We start from the raw sequence: 21,041 nt of genomic DNA on the forward strand, positions 1-21,041 counted from the left end.
CTGAGACATTTGGGGTATGTTTTGACAATGTGGTAATACAAATATGATTTAGTCTGTGAAGATTTTATGTGTTGTGGTTTTTGATGTCGAGAAGTCTTAGTTCTAGAAGGAAGTGTGAGGTGCGTTGGGGACCTGTGGAAATTGTACTTAATTTTTAAGTTTGTTTTATGTGTTTTTTAAAGTGGGCTTCGCATATATATATGTTTTACAGCCCTTTTGGAGGGCCGAAATGTGTTGGCTGGGCTGGATTTATGTATTGAAGAATAAAAGTGTTTTGAAGACTCTACGGCTCCTGAATATCTATGGACTGAATGAAGAACTTGCCACATTGATTAATTGAATTATGTCCTATATATTTATAGCTACATAATTGAATTACCCAGGTGCCCCATTGTGATTTGATAGTGCTCCCTTCTCTGTTGAGATTGGTCTGTGAGTAGGTGGGGTCAGAGAGCAGTAGGGCCCATTGAAGGTGTAGCGCTGTGACTTCACGATATATATATATATATATATATATATATATATATATATATATATATATACTAACATTGCTGCAGTCAGGGCATCACTCATCATCAACGCAAAAGTCTCCGTCGCCACCAGTTCCCCACAATTCGACGTAGAGGCAAGAAAAGACTCAGTTGATGGTGTCTAATCGGTGCTTGCCATCCAGACACTCTTCACAGAGGCGGTCTCCGTCGACAGCAACTAATTGCTGTTTGACGTAGAGGCACGCATAAGTCTCAACAGCAACCAGGCCGAAAATCTCTATCAGCAGCAACCAGACGATGTTCGACTTCGAGACACACTTCTCTGTGGGTTGCAACTAGGCACCAATCGAAGTCAAGACAGGTGCCTAACAGACAGTGTTCGCCAATGACACTGAGACGCCGTTCATCGCCAAGGCCTCACCCACCGCTTCACCATCATGAAAGACCACCGTCGACAACATCACCTCGTCACTTAACGTCGAGGCAGCTTTTGTCTTTGGACAAGTCTACAGTGCATCATTCTTCTAGACCTTCAGCTACTTCTTCAGGAGCTTCTTCACACTCTTTTGCAGGGCAGAGATCTCTCTGTCAGTCAGAGATTCCTCAGACACCATGCTCACTAGAAAGTGATCGCAACTGGGCTGTCCCACAGAGTCAGGGTTCACAGTACTCAAGGACATACTCTCCTTCAAGGTCTCCTCCACAGACACCATCTCCAAACACAACTCTGCTAATCAAGACACCTCTAGCCCACTTGGCAGAGGTCCACTTTCTGAGGTCCCCACCAAGATCCAGGGTACATAAGGATCTCACTCCTCTGTGTAGAACCAGGTCACAAACAAGGAGTAGATCTTGGTGCAGGGTCAGAACAAGATCCTCTATGCCTGCTCAAAGATCTCATAGGTCTCGATCACATCACTGCGCACGTAGATCTCCTACGTGGTCAACTTCTACAAGATCATCAAAGAGGGTTTACTCCCCAACACTTACGACACTCCACGAATGAGAGTATCCCCAGTAGAGGACCTCAATACATTGTTGGTGTTGGTGAGAGGAGTTATTAAGCTGAACATTGATATTCCAGAACCTGCTACAACCTCATTGGTCATCTTTGAGACCTTACATCATAGATCTTCCTCCAGACCATCGCTGCCTTTGGTCTCAGGTCTTCTCGAACCTGTGATAGACATTTTTCTCACTCCAGCCTTCCTTCGAGTGGCTCCAGCGAGAATTCTAAAGAAATATAAGGCTCTGGATCAAGATCCTTTATTTCTAAGAACCGGCCCTCCACCAGATTTGGCCATTATAGCAGCCGCTAAGAAGATGCACTCCATCGCAGCTTCATCATCTTTTTCGACGGACAAGGAAAGTAATCAAATAGATTTCTTGGGCAGAAAAATGTGTGGCACAACAGCCTTGTTTATGAAAGTGTCTAGTAAGACAGCATTACTAGGCAAATACAATCCGTTTCTGTGGGATTCATTGGCCAGATTTGCAGAAAAGCTACCCAGAGAAGAGAGATAGGACTTCGATGAATTGCTGCAAGAAGGAAGTTTGGTTGCTAACCAAATAATTAGCGTGGCTGCAGATGGCTCTGACCTAGCGGCTCATGGATATTCACATGGGATGTGTGCCAGACACTCACCATGGCTTTGTCTCACAGGTCTTAGACAAGAGGTGTATTAGTGCATCCTGAACCTTCATTTCACTGGCAACTCATTGTTTGGGTCACCCATGGTTGACAAAATGGCAAAGATGAAAACCCAGTTAGGCACACTTAAAGCCGCCGGTTTAGAGAAACGGAAAGAAGTCCGCAGAAGGTACAGGCCTTATGACAAGCACCTCTACCATCAGAGAGTTCAAACCCCTCACTGGTTTTCCCGTCACCGACATCAACAACCAGCCAAATCTCAGTACCAGCCCTGCAGTTCTTCGTGTGGACAAGGAGCTAATTGACAACAATGAGTTGTCACTACCCTTGTCGCCATTACCCATTCCGGTGGGGGGAAGTATCACTAGACACCTAAATGAGTGGTGCAGCATCACCAGCGACAACTGGGTCTTACATATTGTAGAGAATGGCTTCTCACTTTGCTTCAAGTCCCCTTCTCTAGCTGTTCCACAGTCAAAAGCCTCTTGCCACCAACAGAAGCTGCTTAAAAACAAAGTCTCTACCCTACTCCTGGAAGAGGTTCCATTCTCTCAAAAAGGACTAGGAGTATACTCATGGTATTTTCTAGTAAAGAGAAAAGGCCCAGAGGTACAATTCAGGCCCATTCTGGACTTAAGTCTGCTAAACAAATATATATGCAAGGAGAAGTTCAGGATGCTTGCCCTCCACCAGATATACCCACAGTTCCATCAGGGGGATTGGATGTGTTGCATCGGTCTACAGGATGCCTACTTCCACATTCCAATCGCCAGGAAGCATCAGAAGTTCCTACGGTTCACAGTTGCATCCAAACATTACCAGTACAAAGTGCTACCATTCAGCTTGAAATCAGCACCCCTCCACATTCTCGAAGTGCGCGGCTGTCGTAGCAGCCGTCTTACTAAGGAAAACAATATTCGTCTACCCATACTTAGACGACTGGCTGGTAAAAAGCTACTCTTTAGATCAGATGAAAAAACACTACCAAATCTGTGTTGACACTCTTCAGTCTTTAGGTTTACAGATCAATGTCAAAAAAATCAATCCAGATTCCAACTCAAAGTCTACACTCTCTAGGTGCGACTCAGGACACAAAAGTCACAAAAGTGTCCTTCGGAGGAGAGACTATCCTCAATTGCTCAGAAGTGTGCCAACCTCCGCCACACCCATCAGCCAAGCAGATTGCCTCTCTTTTGGGATCAATGGCTTCATGCATCTATCTTGTTCCCAGTGCCAGACTGCACATGAGACCTTTGCAGCAGAATCTGGTGGATCAGTGGAATCAATTCACACACCATGGGGACAACAGGCTCACTCTGTCACAGGCTGCAATAGCTTCAATACTGTGGTGTTCTCAATGACAAAACTTGATGATTGGTGTCACCAGGACACTCATAAAAAAATGCTCATTACAGATGCGTCTCTCCAGGGCTTGGGTGCTGTGATGGGTCGGCCAAGGAGCAAGGATACCATATCAACATGTGGTAACTATGGGCGGCTTATCTAACCCTCAAGGCGTTTTATCCATCCATTCAACCAAACCTCCCCTGGGCTTAATGGACAACATGACCACAATGCACTCTATCCCTGGAAGCGCAGTCTATCTGGCACTGGCTCATAGCTAGGAAGATAACAGTCTCGGCAATTTATCTGCCAGGAGTCCAGAACACATAGGCGGACTCTTTAAGTCAACACTTTGCAGAAATGCACAACTAGATTCTGCACAACGATGCTGTATGTGACATTTTCAGAGAATAGGGGCATCTGCAAATAGACCTGTTTGCAAACAAAAGCAACAAAAAAAGCCCAGAATTCAGATCCAGGTTCTACCGACCGGTGATGAAGGGGAATGCCCTTTTCATGGATTGGTCAGGGACATTTCTTTATGTGTTTTCCCCCCATTCCATTGATCCCAACAGTCATCAACAAATTGTACAGAGTCAGGACCCAAATAATCCTAATAGCCCCTGATTGGCGCAGCCAGTGGTTGTACCCAGATCTCCTACACCTATTGGAAAGACCACACAAGAGGCTGCCATGTAGACTGGATCTCCTTTACAAGTCTGGAGGGAAGATTTACCACCCCAACCTTCTCTTGCTGAGCTTGTCAGCATGGCTCCTGAATTCCTCCAGTATGGACATTTAGGTCTCTCGCAGGAATGCATGAACATTCTTAGGGAGTCCAGATGACCATTAACCAGGTGTTCTTACGCTTTTAAGTGGAAAATAATTTTCATGTGGTATGTACAGAATGATTTCCATCCAATATCGAGTCAGGAGGAGGTGATATGACCTTATCTCCTCCCAAGGGGGCTCCCCCGTTATGGTGGAGGCGCGTCCCCCCACACCCAGCCAGCAGCAGCAGCTGCAAAACGTTTCCAAGAAAACAATGATAAACTATGTTTATTATAATTTTCTTGTAAAAGGGGCGGACCATGGGCTGTGACAAGCACAGACGGAAATCGTACAGTACTTCCCCTCAGTGCACATGTATGTTTGGCTGGCCATCTTGGGCCAGCCAAACACATGCGCACTAGGCTCTCTCCAACCCGGCAATGCAGACACTGCATTGCCGAGTTGGATACAGCAGGCAGAGATTTCCACTCTGCCTCGGAGTGCCCCGGCTGGGGGCTCTTTCCAATCCTAACGCTGCTTTCATGCTGCCAGCAGCATGAAAACAGCATTAAGATTGGATGCAGGACAGGCTGGGAGCCTGTACCTGCATTCGAGGACCGAGGAAGGTACGTTTAAAAAAAATGATCATATATATTTTTTTTTGTCTCCCCTGCCATGCGCTGTCCCGCCTCTTTTTCCTCGCGCAAGCCGCCGCTGTCTCCTCCATTTAGCAAAGTCTTGTCTACAATTCACCTCTATTAGAGTATACCTCGCAGCTATTACTGCATACAGAAAATCCCATACTAAAAGGTTACTTTTTCAAATACCTGTAATAAAGGATTTTTTTAGAGGGACTGAAGAAGGTGTTCCCACCTGTCCGCAACTCCTCCCCTCCCTGGTAATTGAATGTGGTGCTTTCAGGACTCATTGGACCCCCTTTCGAACCTATAGACAAAGCATCCTTGTAACACCTTACCTGGAAACCTGCTTTTCTGGTAGCTATTACTTCGGCTCGCAGAGTCAGCGAGATTACATTTTTCTGTGCCAAGGAGCCTTAAACGGTTTTCCATGCCAACACCGTCTGAGTTTTCTTCCCAAGGTAGTTTCTGATTTTCACATTAACCAGACAATTTCACTCCCAGCATACTTCCATAATCCCTCCACACCGGTGAAAATAGCGTTACACACTTTAGATCTTAAGAGAGTGCTGAAATTATATTTGGACAAGATCAAAGCTATCAGACAATATGACCCTCTGTTTAACTATGGCCCTAAGAGGACAGGCATTGTTTCTTCCAAGCAGACCATTTCTAGATGGATAGTTTATTGCATTCTATTCACGTACTAGCAGCCAACAAGCAGTTATCTGCCAGACCCATAGCCCACTCTACCAGGGGCAAGGAGGCAACAGCAGCCCTACTAAAGAAAGTTCCCATCTCCGAAATCTGCAAAGCTGCTACTTGGAGATTGGTTCATACTTTCACAAGGTATTACTGCCTAGATTTAGCCAATAAGGCAGACACCTATATAGGGCAAGCCACCTTAAGAAATCTATTTAGGTGATGATGACAGCTGATTGTGTTTGCTCAATTCATCTGCAGGGTTGTTGGATGGTGTTGCTAATTTTTTTAGTGCTTATGACTATGGATGAGGATCCTTGGAAGAGAAGGATAAGTTCCTTACTTGTAATCCTAGTCTTCCAGGGGAATCCACATCAATGTCATAAGCAACCCGCCCACCTCCCCGGACAAATCTTGCATGCAGTAGTCCATACATGTCTGTGTTTTTATTCCTCATGTCGCCATAAAAAAAAGTACTACCCTAACTGTCACCTTTGTGGCATGATAGAATACAGGAGGTCCTGGAGGCCTTAAAGGCACAGTGGCAGTTTTCACTTGGTATGCTTTTAATGCAGCCTATTGGCTAACAATGCTTTTGTATTCCCTTGCAGTTTTCTCTTCAATAAAAGCTGTGTTGTGGATTTTATGCTCTCTCGTTCTGATTTACAGAAATGCTTGAGTCTGGTGAGAGGTTTTTCAAAGGAAAACTCTGCTGCATTGATATATGTATATATATATATATATATATATGTACTTTTTATTATATATATATATATATATATATATATATATATATATATATACATACATATATATATATATATATATGTGTGTGTGTATATTTAATATATGCTCTGGGGTCACCACACGTATGAGGGAATATTCTGTGCTTATGACTTTGATGAGGAGTCCCCTGGAAGACAGCAAGGGTTACAGGTAAGTAACTTAACCTTATTGACAAAACATTTTAAGCTGATGAATTCTGACACTACCTGGTATACGTCAGCTAAAATATGATCGGTAATTTGCTAATTTAATAGGAGGTACATAGTCTGAAAATGTGAGATATGAGAGAAGAGTGAAAACTACTGGTGCATTTTAAGTAAAGAAGAGGGTATGAAAAAGTTGTCCTCTTTCACCTTTCACTTTTGTGTTCACTATTGATCTCACTAGCCATGTAACAGGATGAACATAAGTGTCCAAGATCCAACCAAAAAAGAACAAACACTGTTTTAAGTTAAATAACCAATTCTAGGATCCACAGATAGATGCATGCATATTTCCAACTGCATAAACTTAAATATCACTATAAATTAAGGGACAATGCAAATTGGTAATCAAGATGCATTATTTAAGGACTAAAGGGGTGTGAAATTAAATTAGAAAGTAATTATAATTGTACTTATATAGCGCTTACTACCCCTGGTGAGGCGCCAAAGTGCTTTTCAGTGAGTAGCACGCTAGTCCGGAACCCAGTAGGAATAAGTGGTGGATAAGTATAGGGAAATATGAGTACAGTATTAGTATTACTATGAGTTAATTTGAGCAGAGGATATGTGAGTTTGTTAGTTGGATTGACTAGAGTAATGGAGGGATAGAGGAGGGAAGAATACAGAAGTGCTATTTGGGAGTTTATAGTAACAGGATGAGACTTGGGATGAGTAAAGGAGATATGGAGGAGGGAAGAGTCTGTGGAAAGGGTTAGGGAGATCATAGTAGCAGGAGGGGTTTTGGATGATTCAAAATTGAGATAAATGAGGGAGAATTTAGTAAGGTTGTTTGGGAGATCATGGTAGTATACTGAGGTTTGGGATGAGTTAGAGTGGGGATGGAGGATAGATTGATAGAGACTAGGGGGGTCATTCCAACCCTGGCGGTTGGTGTTAAAGCGGCGGCCAACCCGCCAACAGGCAGGCGGTCAAAAAAATGGAATTCTGACCCTGGCGGAAACCGCCAACACAGACCGCCACTTTAACACTCCGACCGCCACGGCGGGACAAACAAACAGCGCGGCGGTGACCGCCAACAGACAGGCGGGAGACAATGTACTGCCCACCCTATCACAACTCACCAATCCGCCACCTTTTCCGGGGCGGGAGCCCCGCCGATAAAAACACGGCGGAAACAGACTACGAATGGGAAAACGCTCACCTCTACACACTCCACGAGGAATCTGGACAGTATGGAACCAGAACTACACATCCTACCAGCTATTGTCTACCTGCTCCTCTACCAGGAGCACGAACGCCGGCGCAGAAGACAACGGTGAGTACTGCACCTACGACACAGGGGAGGGGGGAGGAGAAAAGATTACGGGCACACACATACGCGACACACCCACCCTCACCCACAACTACCTACACATCAATGCAGGGCAACAACTCAGAGTGACACCCCCCCAAACCCCCCGGAAGAATGCCAAGACAAAAAAAAATTATCATGAAATTCAAATATATTGTAAGGCTAAGTAAAACATTATTTCCAACATCTATAACTATATACACATATGTAAATTGTCCTGTCCAAATTGGGTTTCAGTCATTGTACGTGGGCCAATGGGCCTCAACACATGGGCAAAACCCACACAGGAGACCCGAATCCATTGGAGAGAACACTGCAGGGGCATCAGATAGAAAAACTACAGGCACCTCAGGGGGAAGGGAAGGGGAGGCACCTCAGCCACATGAGTCCACGACGCCAGATCCACGAGGGGCCTCCATGGCCACTGTCCCATCCTGGGGAGTACAAAGCCACAGTCTCACAAGTCTCTACAGTGGGTGGCTTGCCCACTGTTACATCCTGGGGAGTGCAAAGCCAGTCTCACAAGTCTCTACAGTGGGTGGCTTGCCCACTGTGCCATCCTGGGGAGTGCAAAGCCACAGTCTCACAAGTCTCTATAGTGGGTGGGTTGCCCACTGTGCAATCCTGGGGAGTGCAAAGCCACAGTCTCACAAGTCTCTACAGTGGGTGGGTTGCCCGCTGTGCAATCCTGGGGAGTGCAAAGCCACAGTCTCACAAGTCTCTACAGTGGGTGGGTTGCCCGCTGTGCAATCCTGGGGAGTGCAAAGCCACAGTCTCACAAGTCTCTACAGTGGGTGGGTTGCCCACTGTGCAATCCTGGGGAGTGCAAAGCCACAGTCTCTCAAGTGGATTACAGACTCCACTGGTACTGGAGGAGGCATGGTGCCCAGAGTGCATCGTGCAGCCCTGCCCGACACAGATCCGGGCCTGCCCCTTCTGCCAATGGGCCAGCGGTGCTTGTAATGAAGGGCCCAGCGGAGCGGTGCTTGAGACGGCGGTGCCCAGCGGAGCGGTGCAGAGATGAAGGGCCCAGCGGAGCGGTGCTTGAGATGAAGGGCCCAGCGGAGCGGTGCTTGAGATGAAGGGCCCAGCGGAGCGGTGCTTGAGATGAAGGGCCCAGCGGAGTTGGTGCTTGAGATGAAGGGCCCTGTTCAGCGGTGCTTGTCTTGAAGGGCCCAGCGGAGCGGTGATTGTCTTGAAGGGCCCTGTTCAGCGGGTCTTGAGACGGCGGTGCCCTGTTCAGCGGTGCTTGTCTTGAAGGGCCCTGTTCAGCTGTGCTTGTCTTGAAGGGCCCTGTTCAGCGGTGCTTGTCTTGAAGGGCCCTGTTCAGCGGGTCTTGAGATTGCGGTGCCCTGTTCAGCGGTGTTTGTCTTGAAGGGCCCTGTTCAGCGGTGCTTGTCTTGAAGGGCCCTGTTCAGCGGTGCTTGTCTTGAAGGGCCCTGTTCAGGGGGTCTTGAGACGGCGGTGCCCTGTTCAGCGGTGCTTGTCTTGAAGGGCCCTGTTCAGCGGTGCTTGTCTTGAAGGGCCCTGTTCAGGGGTGCTTGTCTTGAAGGGCCCTGTTCAGAGGTTCTTGACATGTGTCTCCAGGGCACCATATCCGGCCAATATATGGAGTTCACTCGCCATCCGACTTCTCGCTTGCGGGGCCCTCCTGTGCTGGAGTCCCGGGCCCGTGGGTGTCCTCCTTCACACCCGGAATGGGGCTGGTGGGGCCCTCCTGGGCAGCTCGCCTGCTGACGGACTTGTCGGCCGTGCTGCCCTTGCCATCCTTCCGTGATTCTCTGTGGCCCTTGCCTCCCTTTGTAGATGTGCCAGGTGGCACCCCACTTCCTGACGGTGCCAGGGTAGTGCCTTTGGAGGCTGCCGTCTCTGGCCTCTCGCGCCGGGCCTTGCCTTTCTTGGATTTTGTCCCAGGGGGTGGGCTGGCTGTCCCTTTACTGCTGGCCGATGTAGCTGCCCTTGAAGGTGGTGGACTCCAATATCCTTGTACTATGGTCCTTGTAGGTCCAGGGGTTGTGGTGGCTGAGGTGCTGATTGGACTCTTACGAGATGGAGGGGGTGGGTCAGGTGATGGAAAGAGGTTAATTTTGGACAGGAAAAACTTTTTAGGAGCAGTGGGAAGGGTAGGTGCAGTGGGTATGGGAGTGGAGGAAGAGGATGTGGTTGTAGGAGAGTCAAGTGTGGTGTCTTTGGGTGCAGGTGCTTGTGACGGAGGCTGTCGTGAGGTGGATGGCTGTTGGGTGGGTGGCTGCCTGCGTTTGTGTTGTTTGGAAGAGGGGGTGACAGACACACTGGGAGAGGACACAGGGGACGTGTAAATGGCAGTGGGGGTGGTGACTGCACGTGTGCGCAGTGTTCTGGTGGGTGTGCTGGTGATGGACGTAGGGGCTGATGATGTAGTGCATGCAAGGGTGAGTGGAGACGTCACAGGGAGGGAGGAGGGAGACGAGGAGGAGGGGGACAAAGAGGAGGCAGTGGCTGTTGGTATGTCTGCATGTGGCTGTTGCTTGTGTGAATGCTTGTGTGATGTGTGGTGCTTATGTCTGGATGAGCTGCCCTTGGGTGTTGAGGTGTGTGCAGGCTGGTCTGTAGGTGTGTCTGGGATAGGCAGAGGAACAGGGGAGTGGGACTGGGTGGAGGAAGTTGGAGGAGGGAGGCAGGAGACAGGGACAATGGCTGCCGTCAGTGCTGAGGCCAGAGCGTTGAAAGATCGCTGATGGGCAGCCTGACCCGAATGAATGCCCTCCAGGTATGCATTGCTCCGGTGTACCTCCCTTTCTACCCCCTGGATGGCATTCAAAAGGGTAGACTGCCCAACAATGAGCGTCCTGAGGAGGTCAATGACCTCCTCACTGAGGGCAGCAGGGGTAACTGGGGCAGGGCCTGAGGTGCCTGGGGCGAAGGAGATGCCCGCCGTCGTGTGCGAGCGGGCACGGGGCGAACGCTGAGGGGCTGCTTGGAGGGCGGAGCTGGTGCGCTGGGTGGCGGCTGTACCTGTTGTTGCGGTGGGCACGGATGTTGCCGCCACCACAAGGGAGCTCCCTTCCGAGGACGTGCCTGTGTCGCTGATATCTCCACGTGTCCCCGTTGTGGAGCTCCCCTCGCCCTCCGTCTCACTGGTGAACTCCGAGTCGGTTGCATGGCCCTCCAGGGCCATGTGAGATGCAGCTCCCTCGTGCTCCGATGCCACTTCTCCTCCGCCTGTTGATGCTAATGCACACATGAACAGGAAGAGCAGCAAAAAAGGGGGGGGGGGAATAAAGACATGTTGAGTGCATGCATTGGCAACACAGTTGGCGGAGAGGACAGACACAGAAGCCCCCTGCACTACGCCGCGCACTTGGGGTACACTACTCAATCATTGGGACTTGGCCTACAAGCCTATGGACGACAACTGCACACATAGGTGACACAGGGCCATGGATAGCTGTACTTGGCACCCTACAGAGGTGGGGGGCGGGGCACAGGGCCATGCCTTACGGAGGGGCCTAGCCTACAGAAATCGCCCTGGCCTAGGGATACCCACAGCCCTCCTCCCCCACCCAGACACCTCCACTGCGCGCTAAGATAGCAGAATGTGCTGGTACTCACCCCCTTGTGTCTGCTGTGATGTCCTCACGTTCCCATCCAAATCTGGGTAGGCCACCGCCAGGATCCGAGACATCAGGGGGGTCAATTGACGAGTGGCACCCCTCCTACGTTGGGAGGCCATCCCCAGCAGAGCCTCCGCAGTCTTCCTGCTCCCGCAGCGGATGTCCTCCCACCTCTTGCGGCAGTGGGTGCCCCGTCTGTTGTGGACCCCCAGGGTCCGGACGTCCTTGGCGATGGCACGCCAAATGTCGATTTTCTGATGGGCGCTGACCTATGTCACATGTACAGGGGGAGAAATAACATTGTCATAATTTTCTGCATGCTCGATGTAAGTGGTCCCCCATCCCCACCCTTGCCATGTGGCACATGCTCTCATCCGTCGTTTGATGCATGCCTCAATCGCTCCCCTCCCCACCATCTTTCATCCACCCGACTCAACACAGGCATTGCCCCCAAAGCATGCTCCCAGTGTACTTACCTGTTGGTCTGGAGGACCGTAGAGTAGCGCATACTGGGGGAGGACCCCATCCATGAGTTTCTCCAATTCTTCAGAAGTGAAGGCAGGGGCCCTTTCCCCAGTCGCAGCAGCCATTGTATCTTCCAGACCGAGGTCACAGCAGCACTTGCAGTATAGGTCCTCTCCTGTGGATGATCAGGTCTCGAGTGATTAAGCAGATAGAAAATGGCGGTCACGTCCGCGGCGGTGCGTACCGCGACCGCTGGCGCACTTCGTCATTGGCTCCTGAAACCCATAGGGTTCAATGTTAACCAATGCGGCTTTGCGCCGCGGTCTTCGACCGCCTACCGCCACGGTGTGCCACGCCAGCGCATTGACCTCACATCCCATTGTCGCACTTCACAGGTCAGGCAGCCGCCATTTCAAGGGCCCACATGGCTTAATTTCTACTGCGTCACACATGCCTAGGCCTTGCATCGACACTCATACAAGCCATTCAATGCATAGAGAATCGTGTACTGTGCAAGCTGTGGGAACGTACCTGTGGGTTGATTGACTCTGTGCTCGCTGTTGTCCTTCCTAGGCACCGTCCGCTGGGACTTGCGAGGAGATGGAGGAATGTTCCCGTGTACAGACCGCTGGTGGACCTGTCGACAATGGAGGAACGACATGTCATTCTGACATACAGGCTTGACCGAGCCACTATACAGGAACTGTGTGCCCAGCTGGAGCCAGACCTGATGTAACCCATCCGCCAACCCACAGGGATCCCCCCTCTAGTGCAGGTTCTGTCAGTACTCCATTTTTTGGCAAGTGGGTCCTTTCAAACAACAGTGGCCATTTCATCAGGGATGTCTCAACCTATGTTTTCAAAGGTGTTGTCCAGAGTGTTGTCTGCCCTGCTCAAACACATCGTTTTCCATGAGGTGGGGGATTTGCCTACAGTGAAGGGTGATTTCTATGCCCTTGGACATATTCCCAACATCATTGGTGCCATTGATGGGACACATGTGGCTTTGGTACCCCCCAGAGAAAGTGAACAGGTGTACAGGAACAGAAAAAGTTATCATTCCATGAATGTCTAGGTGGTCTGTTTGGCTGACCAGTACATCTCCCATGTAAATGCCAAGTTCCCTGGGTCAGTGCATGATGCGTACATCATGCGAAATAGCAGCATCCCTTATGTGATGGAACAACTACAGAGACACAGTGTGTGGCTAATTGGTGACTCAGGTTACCCCAACCTGTCGTGGTTACTGACCCCAGTGAGGAATCCCAGGACAAGGGCAGAGGAACGGTACAATGAGGCACATGGGCGTACTAGGAGGGTGATCGAGCGGACCTTCGGCCTCCTGAAGGCCAGGTTTAGGTGCCTGCATATGACAGGTGGATCCCTAATGTACTCACCAAAGAAGGTGTGCCAGATCATCGTGGCCTGCTGTATGCTTCACAACCTGGCTTTGCGACGCCAGGTGCCTTTTCTGCAGGAGGATGGTCCAGATGGTGGTGTTGTAGCAGCTGTGGAGCCTGCGGAGCGTGAAGAGGAGGAAGACGAAGAGGACAACACAGACAACAGGGACACAGTGATACAGCAGTATTTTCAATAACACACAGGTAAGAATCAACACCGGCATTTTAAATTTACTTACAGTCTCCTGCCTCTGTACTGTCTGTCCTTTTCACCCAGTGTATGCTAACAGAGTTGTGACTTTCCCTTCCAATTTCAGAGATGTGGGCCCCACTGCGTGACCTCTGCTTTGTTTGCCCATGGACTACAGCTGTGTGACAGTGGTATGTTGTCATCACAATGTAACTGGTCATTTTGGCACGTTTATGTCTAATACATATTTTCAAAAATACAGGCAGACTCCAGATTATTTGTGTGCAATAAGTGTGTTTATTAAAGTGCTCAATTTTGGGACATGGTTGAAAATCGGTGATGGGTGATGGTGGAGGAATGTCCATGGCAGAGTCCAGATTCTCAGTCTCACAGGTGCATTGTCCATATGCCTGTGGAAGGTGGAGCAGGGGCAGTTTAAGGTTGGACAGGGTGACAATGTGGGACAGTGGGATGACATCAGGGGGTATCCTTTCCTGGCGGGGGTCTTGGCATCCTACTCTGTCTTCTTCCTAGATCTCAGGCCCTGCTTGCGGGGTGGTTCTTCTTCTGCAGGAGGTGGGGTTCTGGTGGCCGGTTGCTCTTGTGTCGGGGCCTCCTGTCCACTAGCGCCGGCGGAGGTGGTAGCCTGTTCCTGGTCCATGCTAGTGACAGGGGCCCTTTGTGGTGCCACATGGTCCCGCAATGTGGTGACAATCTGGTTGAGAGCCACAACGATGGTGCCCATTGCGGAACTAATGTTTCTCAGTTCTTCCCTGAACCCCATAAACTGTTCCTCCTGCAGTACCTGGATCTGCTGGAACCTGGCCAGGACCGTCGCCATCGTCTCCTGGGAGTGGTGGTATGCTCCCATGATGGAGGTGAGGGCCTCGTGGAGAGTGGGTTCCCTGGGCCTGTCCCCCCTGTCGCACAGCAGCCCTCCCAGTTCCCCTGTTTCCCTGGGCCTCTGTCCCCTGGACCGTGTGCCCACTACCACTGCCCCCAGGTCCCTGTTGTTGTTGGGGTGGTGGGTTAACCTGGGTGCCCTGTAGTGGTGGACACACCGCTGATTGACGTGTCCTGGAGACAGAGGCATGGGCCTGCTGGGTGGGTGCTGTGCTGGTGTTCCCAGAGGGGGGTAGGTCTGCTGTGGCCTGTGGCTGTCTGAGGGGAAACGACTGTCCTGAGGTCCCCGATGGGCCGGGCTGGTCATCTGGGTCCAGGGAGACAGAGCTGCTGTCATCATTGGGGGCCTCTTCTGGGGGTGGGATGGACATTTCTGACCCTCCTGGGCGGTGTGGTGGCATTCGGGTCCTGCAGGGGTATAAGAGTATGGTTATTGCTTCTGTGTGTGCCAAAGCGTGCAATGGGTGGGTGCCCGTGTACCCCAGTGCTGGCATTCCTTTGTGGGGGCTGTTGTGACGGCGGTTTGTGGGGGAGATGGGTATGTGCAGTGGGCATGCTTAGGTGATGGGTGTCGATGGGTTGTGGTGGCATGCAGGGTTTGGTGTTGGGATTGGTGGGTTGTGATGGTGAGATATTAGCAGGGAGGATGTGTGATGGGGGTGGGGGGTAGGGTGGGTGTATGAGTTGGCATGCTGGTGGGTGGGGGGGATGAAGTAGTTGAGATTAGACTTACCAGAGTCCATTCCCCCGCCTACTCCTGCGAGGCCCTCAGGATGCAGGATGTTCAAGACCTGTTCCTCCCATGTTGTAAATTCTGGGGGTTGAGGTGGGGGTCCGCCGCCAGTCTTCTGCACCGCAATGTTTTGCCTGGATACCATGGAACGCACCTTCCCCCGTAGGTCGTTCCACCGCTTCCTGATGTCGTCCCGATTTCGTGGATGCTGTCCCACAGGGTTGACCCTGTCCACTATTCTTTGCCATAGCTCCCTCTTCCTGGCAATGGTGGTGTGCTGCAGCTGTGTCCCGAAGAGCTGGGGCTCTACCTGAACTATTTCCTCCACCATGACCCTGAGTTCTGCGTCTGAGAACCTGGGGTGTCTTGGGGGTGCCATGGGGTGGTGTGGATGAGGTGTGGGGTGGTGTTTGCGGTGATGAGTGTGGTGAGTGTAGTGGTGTGTGGTGTTTTGTGCGTGGTTGTTGTGTGGGTGATGGTGTAGTGTGCCTCTGTGTGATGGTGTTCTCTATTCTGTGCTGTCTCTCTCTGGGCTTCGTCTCTGATTTGTGGTCGTAGGGGTTTGTGGGTGATGTGGGTGTGTGTTTTATAGTTAATTGGGTGTGTGGGAGTGTTGTGTGTATGTGTCTCAGGTGTGTGTATTTCTAATTGTCCAATGTGGCTGTGTTTTGGAGCTGTATGTGTATTTTGAGCGCGGCGGTGTGTACCGCCAATGGAATACCGCGGTTGAAAGACCGCCGCGTGGATTCGTGGGTCGTAATGGCATGGGCGTATTTCTGTTGGCGTGACGGTGGAGGTTTGGTCTTCACCAGTTTAACGCTGGCCGTTGGTGTGGCGGACTTTTGTGGATATCAGGTTTTTGGCAGTTTGCCTCTTGAGGGTCAGAATGACCGTGGCGGTTTACCGCAACCGCGGCGGTGTTGTGGCGGCCTTCTGACCGGCGGTAAGCGCCTTTTACCGCCGAGGTCAGAATGACCCCCATAATGTGATGGGGAGACGGAGTAAAGCTTACAAGAGAGTAAATTTACATTATTTTTTTATTTATTTATTATTTTATTTATATATATATATATGTATATATATATATAATTTAATTTAATTATTTATAATTTGAATTTTATTTATAGATTGTATTTATTTTTATTGACTTTTTCTGTAGAACAGTAGGACTGGAGTAATAAATAAATATGTAAATACATAGTAAGGGAATATATGTGCAAGGAATATAATAATGGGTATAATAATATGAGAAGAAAAATTGTATTGTATAAATACAGACTTTCAAGATTTGTAATATTTGAAGGTCATTAATAAGTGTATTTTTCTAATACTTATTTATCGTTCCTCAGTTTTGGAAAATGCTTGCTGTTAAATAGATAATAAAACATTTGATCATTGTGATATAAAAAAAGAAAGCAGGGATTCATAAGTATCTAATATAACAACTTATCTATGAGCTATGCAATGACCTATGAACACATATATATATAATTATACACAGACACATATATACATACACACATGCACACACACTCTCACACACACACACACACACACACACACATTTTTATATTAACCGTGAGTAAATATACATTTGTTAAACAGGCTTAAAGAGTATGTGTATAATTTATTATTATTAAATAGTAAAGATACATATTTCTTAAAGAAATATACATGTCTAGAATATACACATAATCAGATTATAAATATTTATCAACACAGGCATATGCAGTCCATTGCTATTTGAATATGGTGGTTATGAAGGAAAGAGACAACTCTTGAGGAGTCTTCTGAAGGCAAGATAGTTATCTGTGGATCTTATATTCAGGGGTAATGAATTACATGGTTTGGCCGCTTGAATGGAGACTGATGTACCACCTATTGTCTTTTTCTTGTATAGTGGTGTTCTAAGTCGGGGTGCCAATCTTGAGCGGAGGTTTCTTTGTTGAATGTATTTGGTTATTTTGTTTCTGATGGAAAGCGGTCCTTTTCCATGTATAACTTTGTAGGTGATTTGTTTTATTATTTGCAAATATGTCTGCTTGGTCAGGCAATTCGTAGTTGGGACTCCCACCTGATGTGTATAAAATGAAGCATTTTGGATTTGATTTGAGGTGGGGTAAATTCCAATCCATGTGCATATATCCGTTTGTTCCGAGTAATGAGGTAATTCCTGCAGCCCTCCAATTTTCTCCTGAATAATTTTAGCACGAATTCTAAATGAAATCTGAAGTAAAACCTACAGAAATGTTTTGAAAAAAAAGGTGCATTAGATCGAGATGCATGAGGAGTTCAATGCGGAAAACACTGAATACACTAATTCCTCAATCTCAAAATGAATATGATACTGTGTATGACAGGATCAACCCTTATTCCAGTAGAAAATGTGCCTTCAGTACATACTCAAAACAATGGTTTGCCTCTAATTCATTTGTACAGACATTGCAGATAGGCATAGAAATGTATTCTAAGCTTACAATCAATGTAATAATTAATTAAACCAAAAGGTATAGTATCTACATGTGTAGTGTAGTCATATACAGACCGCATACAGATTATACAAGTGTCACATAAAGGGTGCAATAAGCACACTGATTATTGCTGGCTTAAAAGAATTTGCGATTTACATTGATTCACACGTGTGCATTTATAAACACATATTGAAAGTTGTTGTCTGTACATAAAATTGTCACCTACTCACTTTTCTTCCATCTATGTATGTGTTTTTGTTACCTTGGGACACAGCACACACATATGTGGATTTGTCTGCTTCTTTCTCCTTGTATGTGATAATGTATAAATAAATTGCAAATGAATGTAAGGCGGTTACTGAACCCCGTAAATAATGCACACCGAGGTATTGGTAGTAACGGGTTGGGGTAAACATCTTACACTTACACTTTATACTCCACCACTAAGCATACATCAAGTCTATCCAAAATTAGGAATCCTTGCCCAATTCACAAATTATTTGCAAATAGTCCTTTTTATCAGTGTAATACCACTTGGTTTAAAATTGTACAAAGATTTATTTACACAAACATTTTCATGTGACCACATCTACTCCTATGGTTTTGACGTTGGCATTCCAGACCATACCCACAAACATACACTTTTTGTGCTCACAAACATTCTCATAGTCCATGTCCATCCAGAACATGTGCAGAGGTTTATGGTTCTCAAGGGCAGGAGTAAACCGTTTTTCTATGTGGGAATGGGAAGAGAACCATCCCCAAAATGTGAGGGAGTGTAGAGGAACAAGTTTCTACATTGGGGGAAACTGAAGGTGCCAAACTCTCAAAAGTATTTGTGTGTGTACATGCGTGTACACATGGATGCAGTGCCATGCTGCAATCCTACTTGCAGACTTAGTAGAGGTATTGCAGGAGAGCGGTTTCCTAACATCATTCTCACCATTCCTCCATCACCGAGGAGCATTGAATCAAGCAGGAGGATCTGGTGAAGATGATCACCAGAGTAAAGAAGGAGGTGTGAAAGTGTTATTAGGGATACGTGCACGAAGAAGCACACAGGCTACACAGCACGTTGCACACATCCCTACAGAATCAATCAGGCTGGAGGAGTTATTTTAGGAACTTGGAATTTGGGAAATTAGGAATATCATTTTTATATATATGTCTATATACCCAAAGGTATATCTATATATAGCTGTCTATATACAGGGATTTTAAAACTGCTTCTAGCCTGCTTGAGACAAATTGTCTTTCCTCCCTGTGAATTATACTATACAGTTTCCCAGATCTTGCCCCTGATAAGAGATTGAACTCTATTGACTATATGTTCTGCCTAACTGAGCTTTAATACTTTTATATTTCTTGCAGCCTGAATATCCGAAATCAGAATGCTTGGAAACGCTGTCTGCCATGGAGCTTGCAGAACAGATTACTCTTTTAGATCACATTGTCTTCAGAAGCATTCCCTACGAGTAAGTGGTTTCCTGTGACATCAATACCTTGCAAAGCTAAGTAGCAGTGTTAAAATCCTAAAGATCTTAAAGATTCCCTTAGCATCCCAAGACTGGGCAATCTTGGCATACTATATAGTTGCTGACTGCAAGCAGTGTTGGATTTCTCTACAGGAGTACTTTTGAGGTGTTCTGCAATACTGATGTCTAAAGTAAAAATGTGTCTTGATTTCGTATGGATTTTTATTTTCTTGCAAAGGTAGTGTAGTTTCTAAGAATGTCTTCCTAACAGGGCCTTGTTAAGGATTCATTCTTATGTTGATGTTTCATGATGTGCAGCTGTGTCAGAGTGTGCTCTTAACTTTTTAGTACATTTTCTACTTTTTTGGATTGACCAGACGATTTCAGAAGCACTGCTCTGAAGCCAGAGCAGTTGAAATTACCAAGGAATTGTGAATATTAAGTTCCCACATTCAAAAGAATTTTCATATACATAAGTGTATCAGGTGCACATTTAAACATGACCACATTTTTTTACAAACATACATTTCCACTTTAAAATGTTTTTATCTCCTCGTGGAGGGAATATTTTCCCCAAGGGGAAACTCTTGTTCATACACCTCCATAAATGTTAAGGGTACCCTCTCCTTCTTACCCATGATACACATTTTCTCCTGCTGTTGACAGGACAGGAGAACATTTTAAGTTGACTCCTGGATGGGTATGTGCCTTCTAAAGTTTGTGGCTACTCACAAACCTGCAGATTCTTGGGTGTTCACTTACTTTCCAAGGCATCCGTGCCCTGGAAAGCCCTCCCTGGCGGTTGTGAGGTTTTCTCTCACGTACAATTACACCACACTGGTGTTATTTTTACATTTTGTGCAGAAATGGGGTGTATTATATGATGTGATTGTGTGACCTCACCATGTAATACACTTGCCAACTCCTTCAGGTCTAGTAGGTTTTGTCTGGAAAACCTTCAGCTCAACCCTGTGTAGCTGTGGCACTGAGCAGCAAGGCTTACACAGCAAAGCAAGAGTTAGACATTTAAACAGCACCAAAACGATTGAAGAAGAAATTGACACAACACTCAATACAATAGGTTGTATTTTTCTAACAATTGAGACACTAGAATGAAAAAGATCCACTGGAGGGTTCCGAAGATATAGATATTACAAGCAAAAATAAATAAGTACTATTTCACACAACCACACACAATTCCTGTAAAGGCAATGATCTAGACACTTTGAAACTTTGTCACAGGAAACTTTGGTAAGTGTCAATGCTGTTGGTTAGAAGTACGTGGTGTGAGCAGCTCTGGCAGGGTGGTAGTCAGGGTAGTAGTAAGGTCCTCATGAACAGTTATCTTCACAGAAGAAGCAGTCCATAAGCAGTTTCAACCACTTTATCTGCGTTGCAGTGGATTCTTATGGAGTGGTCCTGGTGCAAGGGATGAAGGAATGCTGAAGATACTCCAAAGATGCTGTGGATGTGACGCAGTCAACAGAGGTCTTCCTGCAGGGATTCCTCGCTCTACAAAGATTGTGAGGGAGTCCTGGTTGCAGGGCTGACATCTCACAAAGCCCTCTCTTGTCTGGCCAAAGACCTGTCACCACTGGACTACCAGTCGCCTGCTGTTGCGGTCACAGGTCAATCCTTCCTGGGTTCATAACTTTTCTTCTGAGGGCCCCAACAACTCTCTAACAGCACTTCTGGGCTCAGGGAACTCGGGTGCAACTCTGTGCATTGGGTCTTGGTGCTCGTGGCTGCACGGTGGTGGTGGTAGCAGCTAGAAAACTTTGGGTTACCAACTTGCACCAGCAGGCTTCTTCAGCTGTTGTGTCTCTGTGTTTTGAACAGGAGGCCAGAGAGCTTGCCCTGGGTGTTTTCTTGACTTGACTGGGCCTTGAGAAGGACACTGCAGTCACAGTCAG

The 21,041-nt window shown here is 47.6% G+C and overlaps 1 protein-coding gene across 1 annotated transcript in view; it reads left to right on the forward strand.

Annotated features, from left to right (window-relative positions):
- RASGRF2 (Ras protein specific guanine nucleotide releasing factor 2) overlaps positions 1 to 21,041 on the forward strand; it is a 1,901,930-nt gene that overhangs the window by 1,559,965 nt on the left and 320,924 nt on the right. Inside the window, exon 21 of the mRNA XM_069224559.1 lies at positions 19,025 to 19,128. Coding sequence (XP_069080660.1) covers positions 19,025 to 19,128 — 104 coding nt within the window. The remainder of the gene's footprint in view (positions 1 to 19,024; positions 19,129 to 21,041) is intronic.

This window comes from Pleurodeles waltl, chromosome 1_1, assembly GCF_031143425.1.
Source record: "Pleurodeles waltl isolate 20211129_DDA chromosome 1_1, aPleWal1.hap1.20221129, whole genome shotgun sequence".
In the NCBI taxonomy this organism is placed as follows: Eukaryota; Metazoa; Chordata; class Amphibia; order Caudata; family Salamandridae; genus Pleurodeles; species Pleurodeles waltl.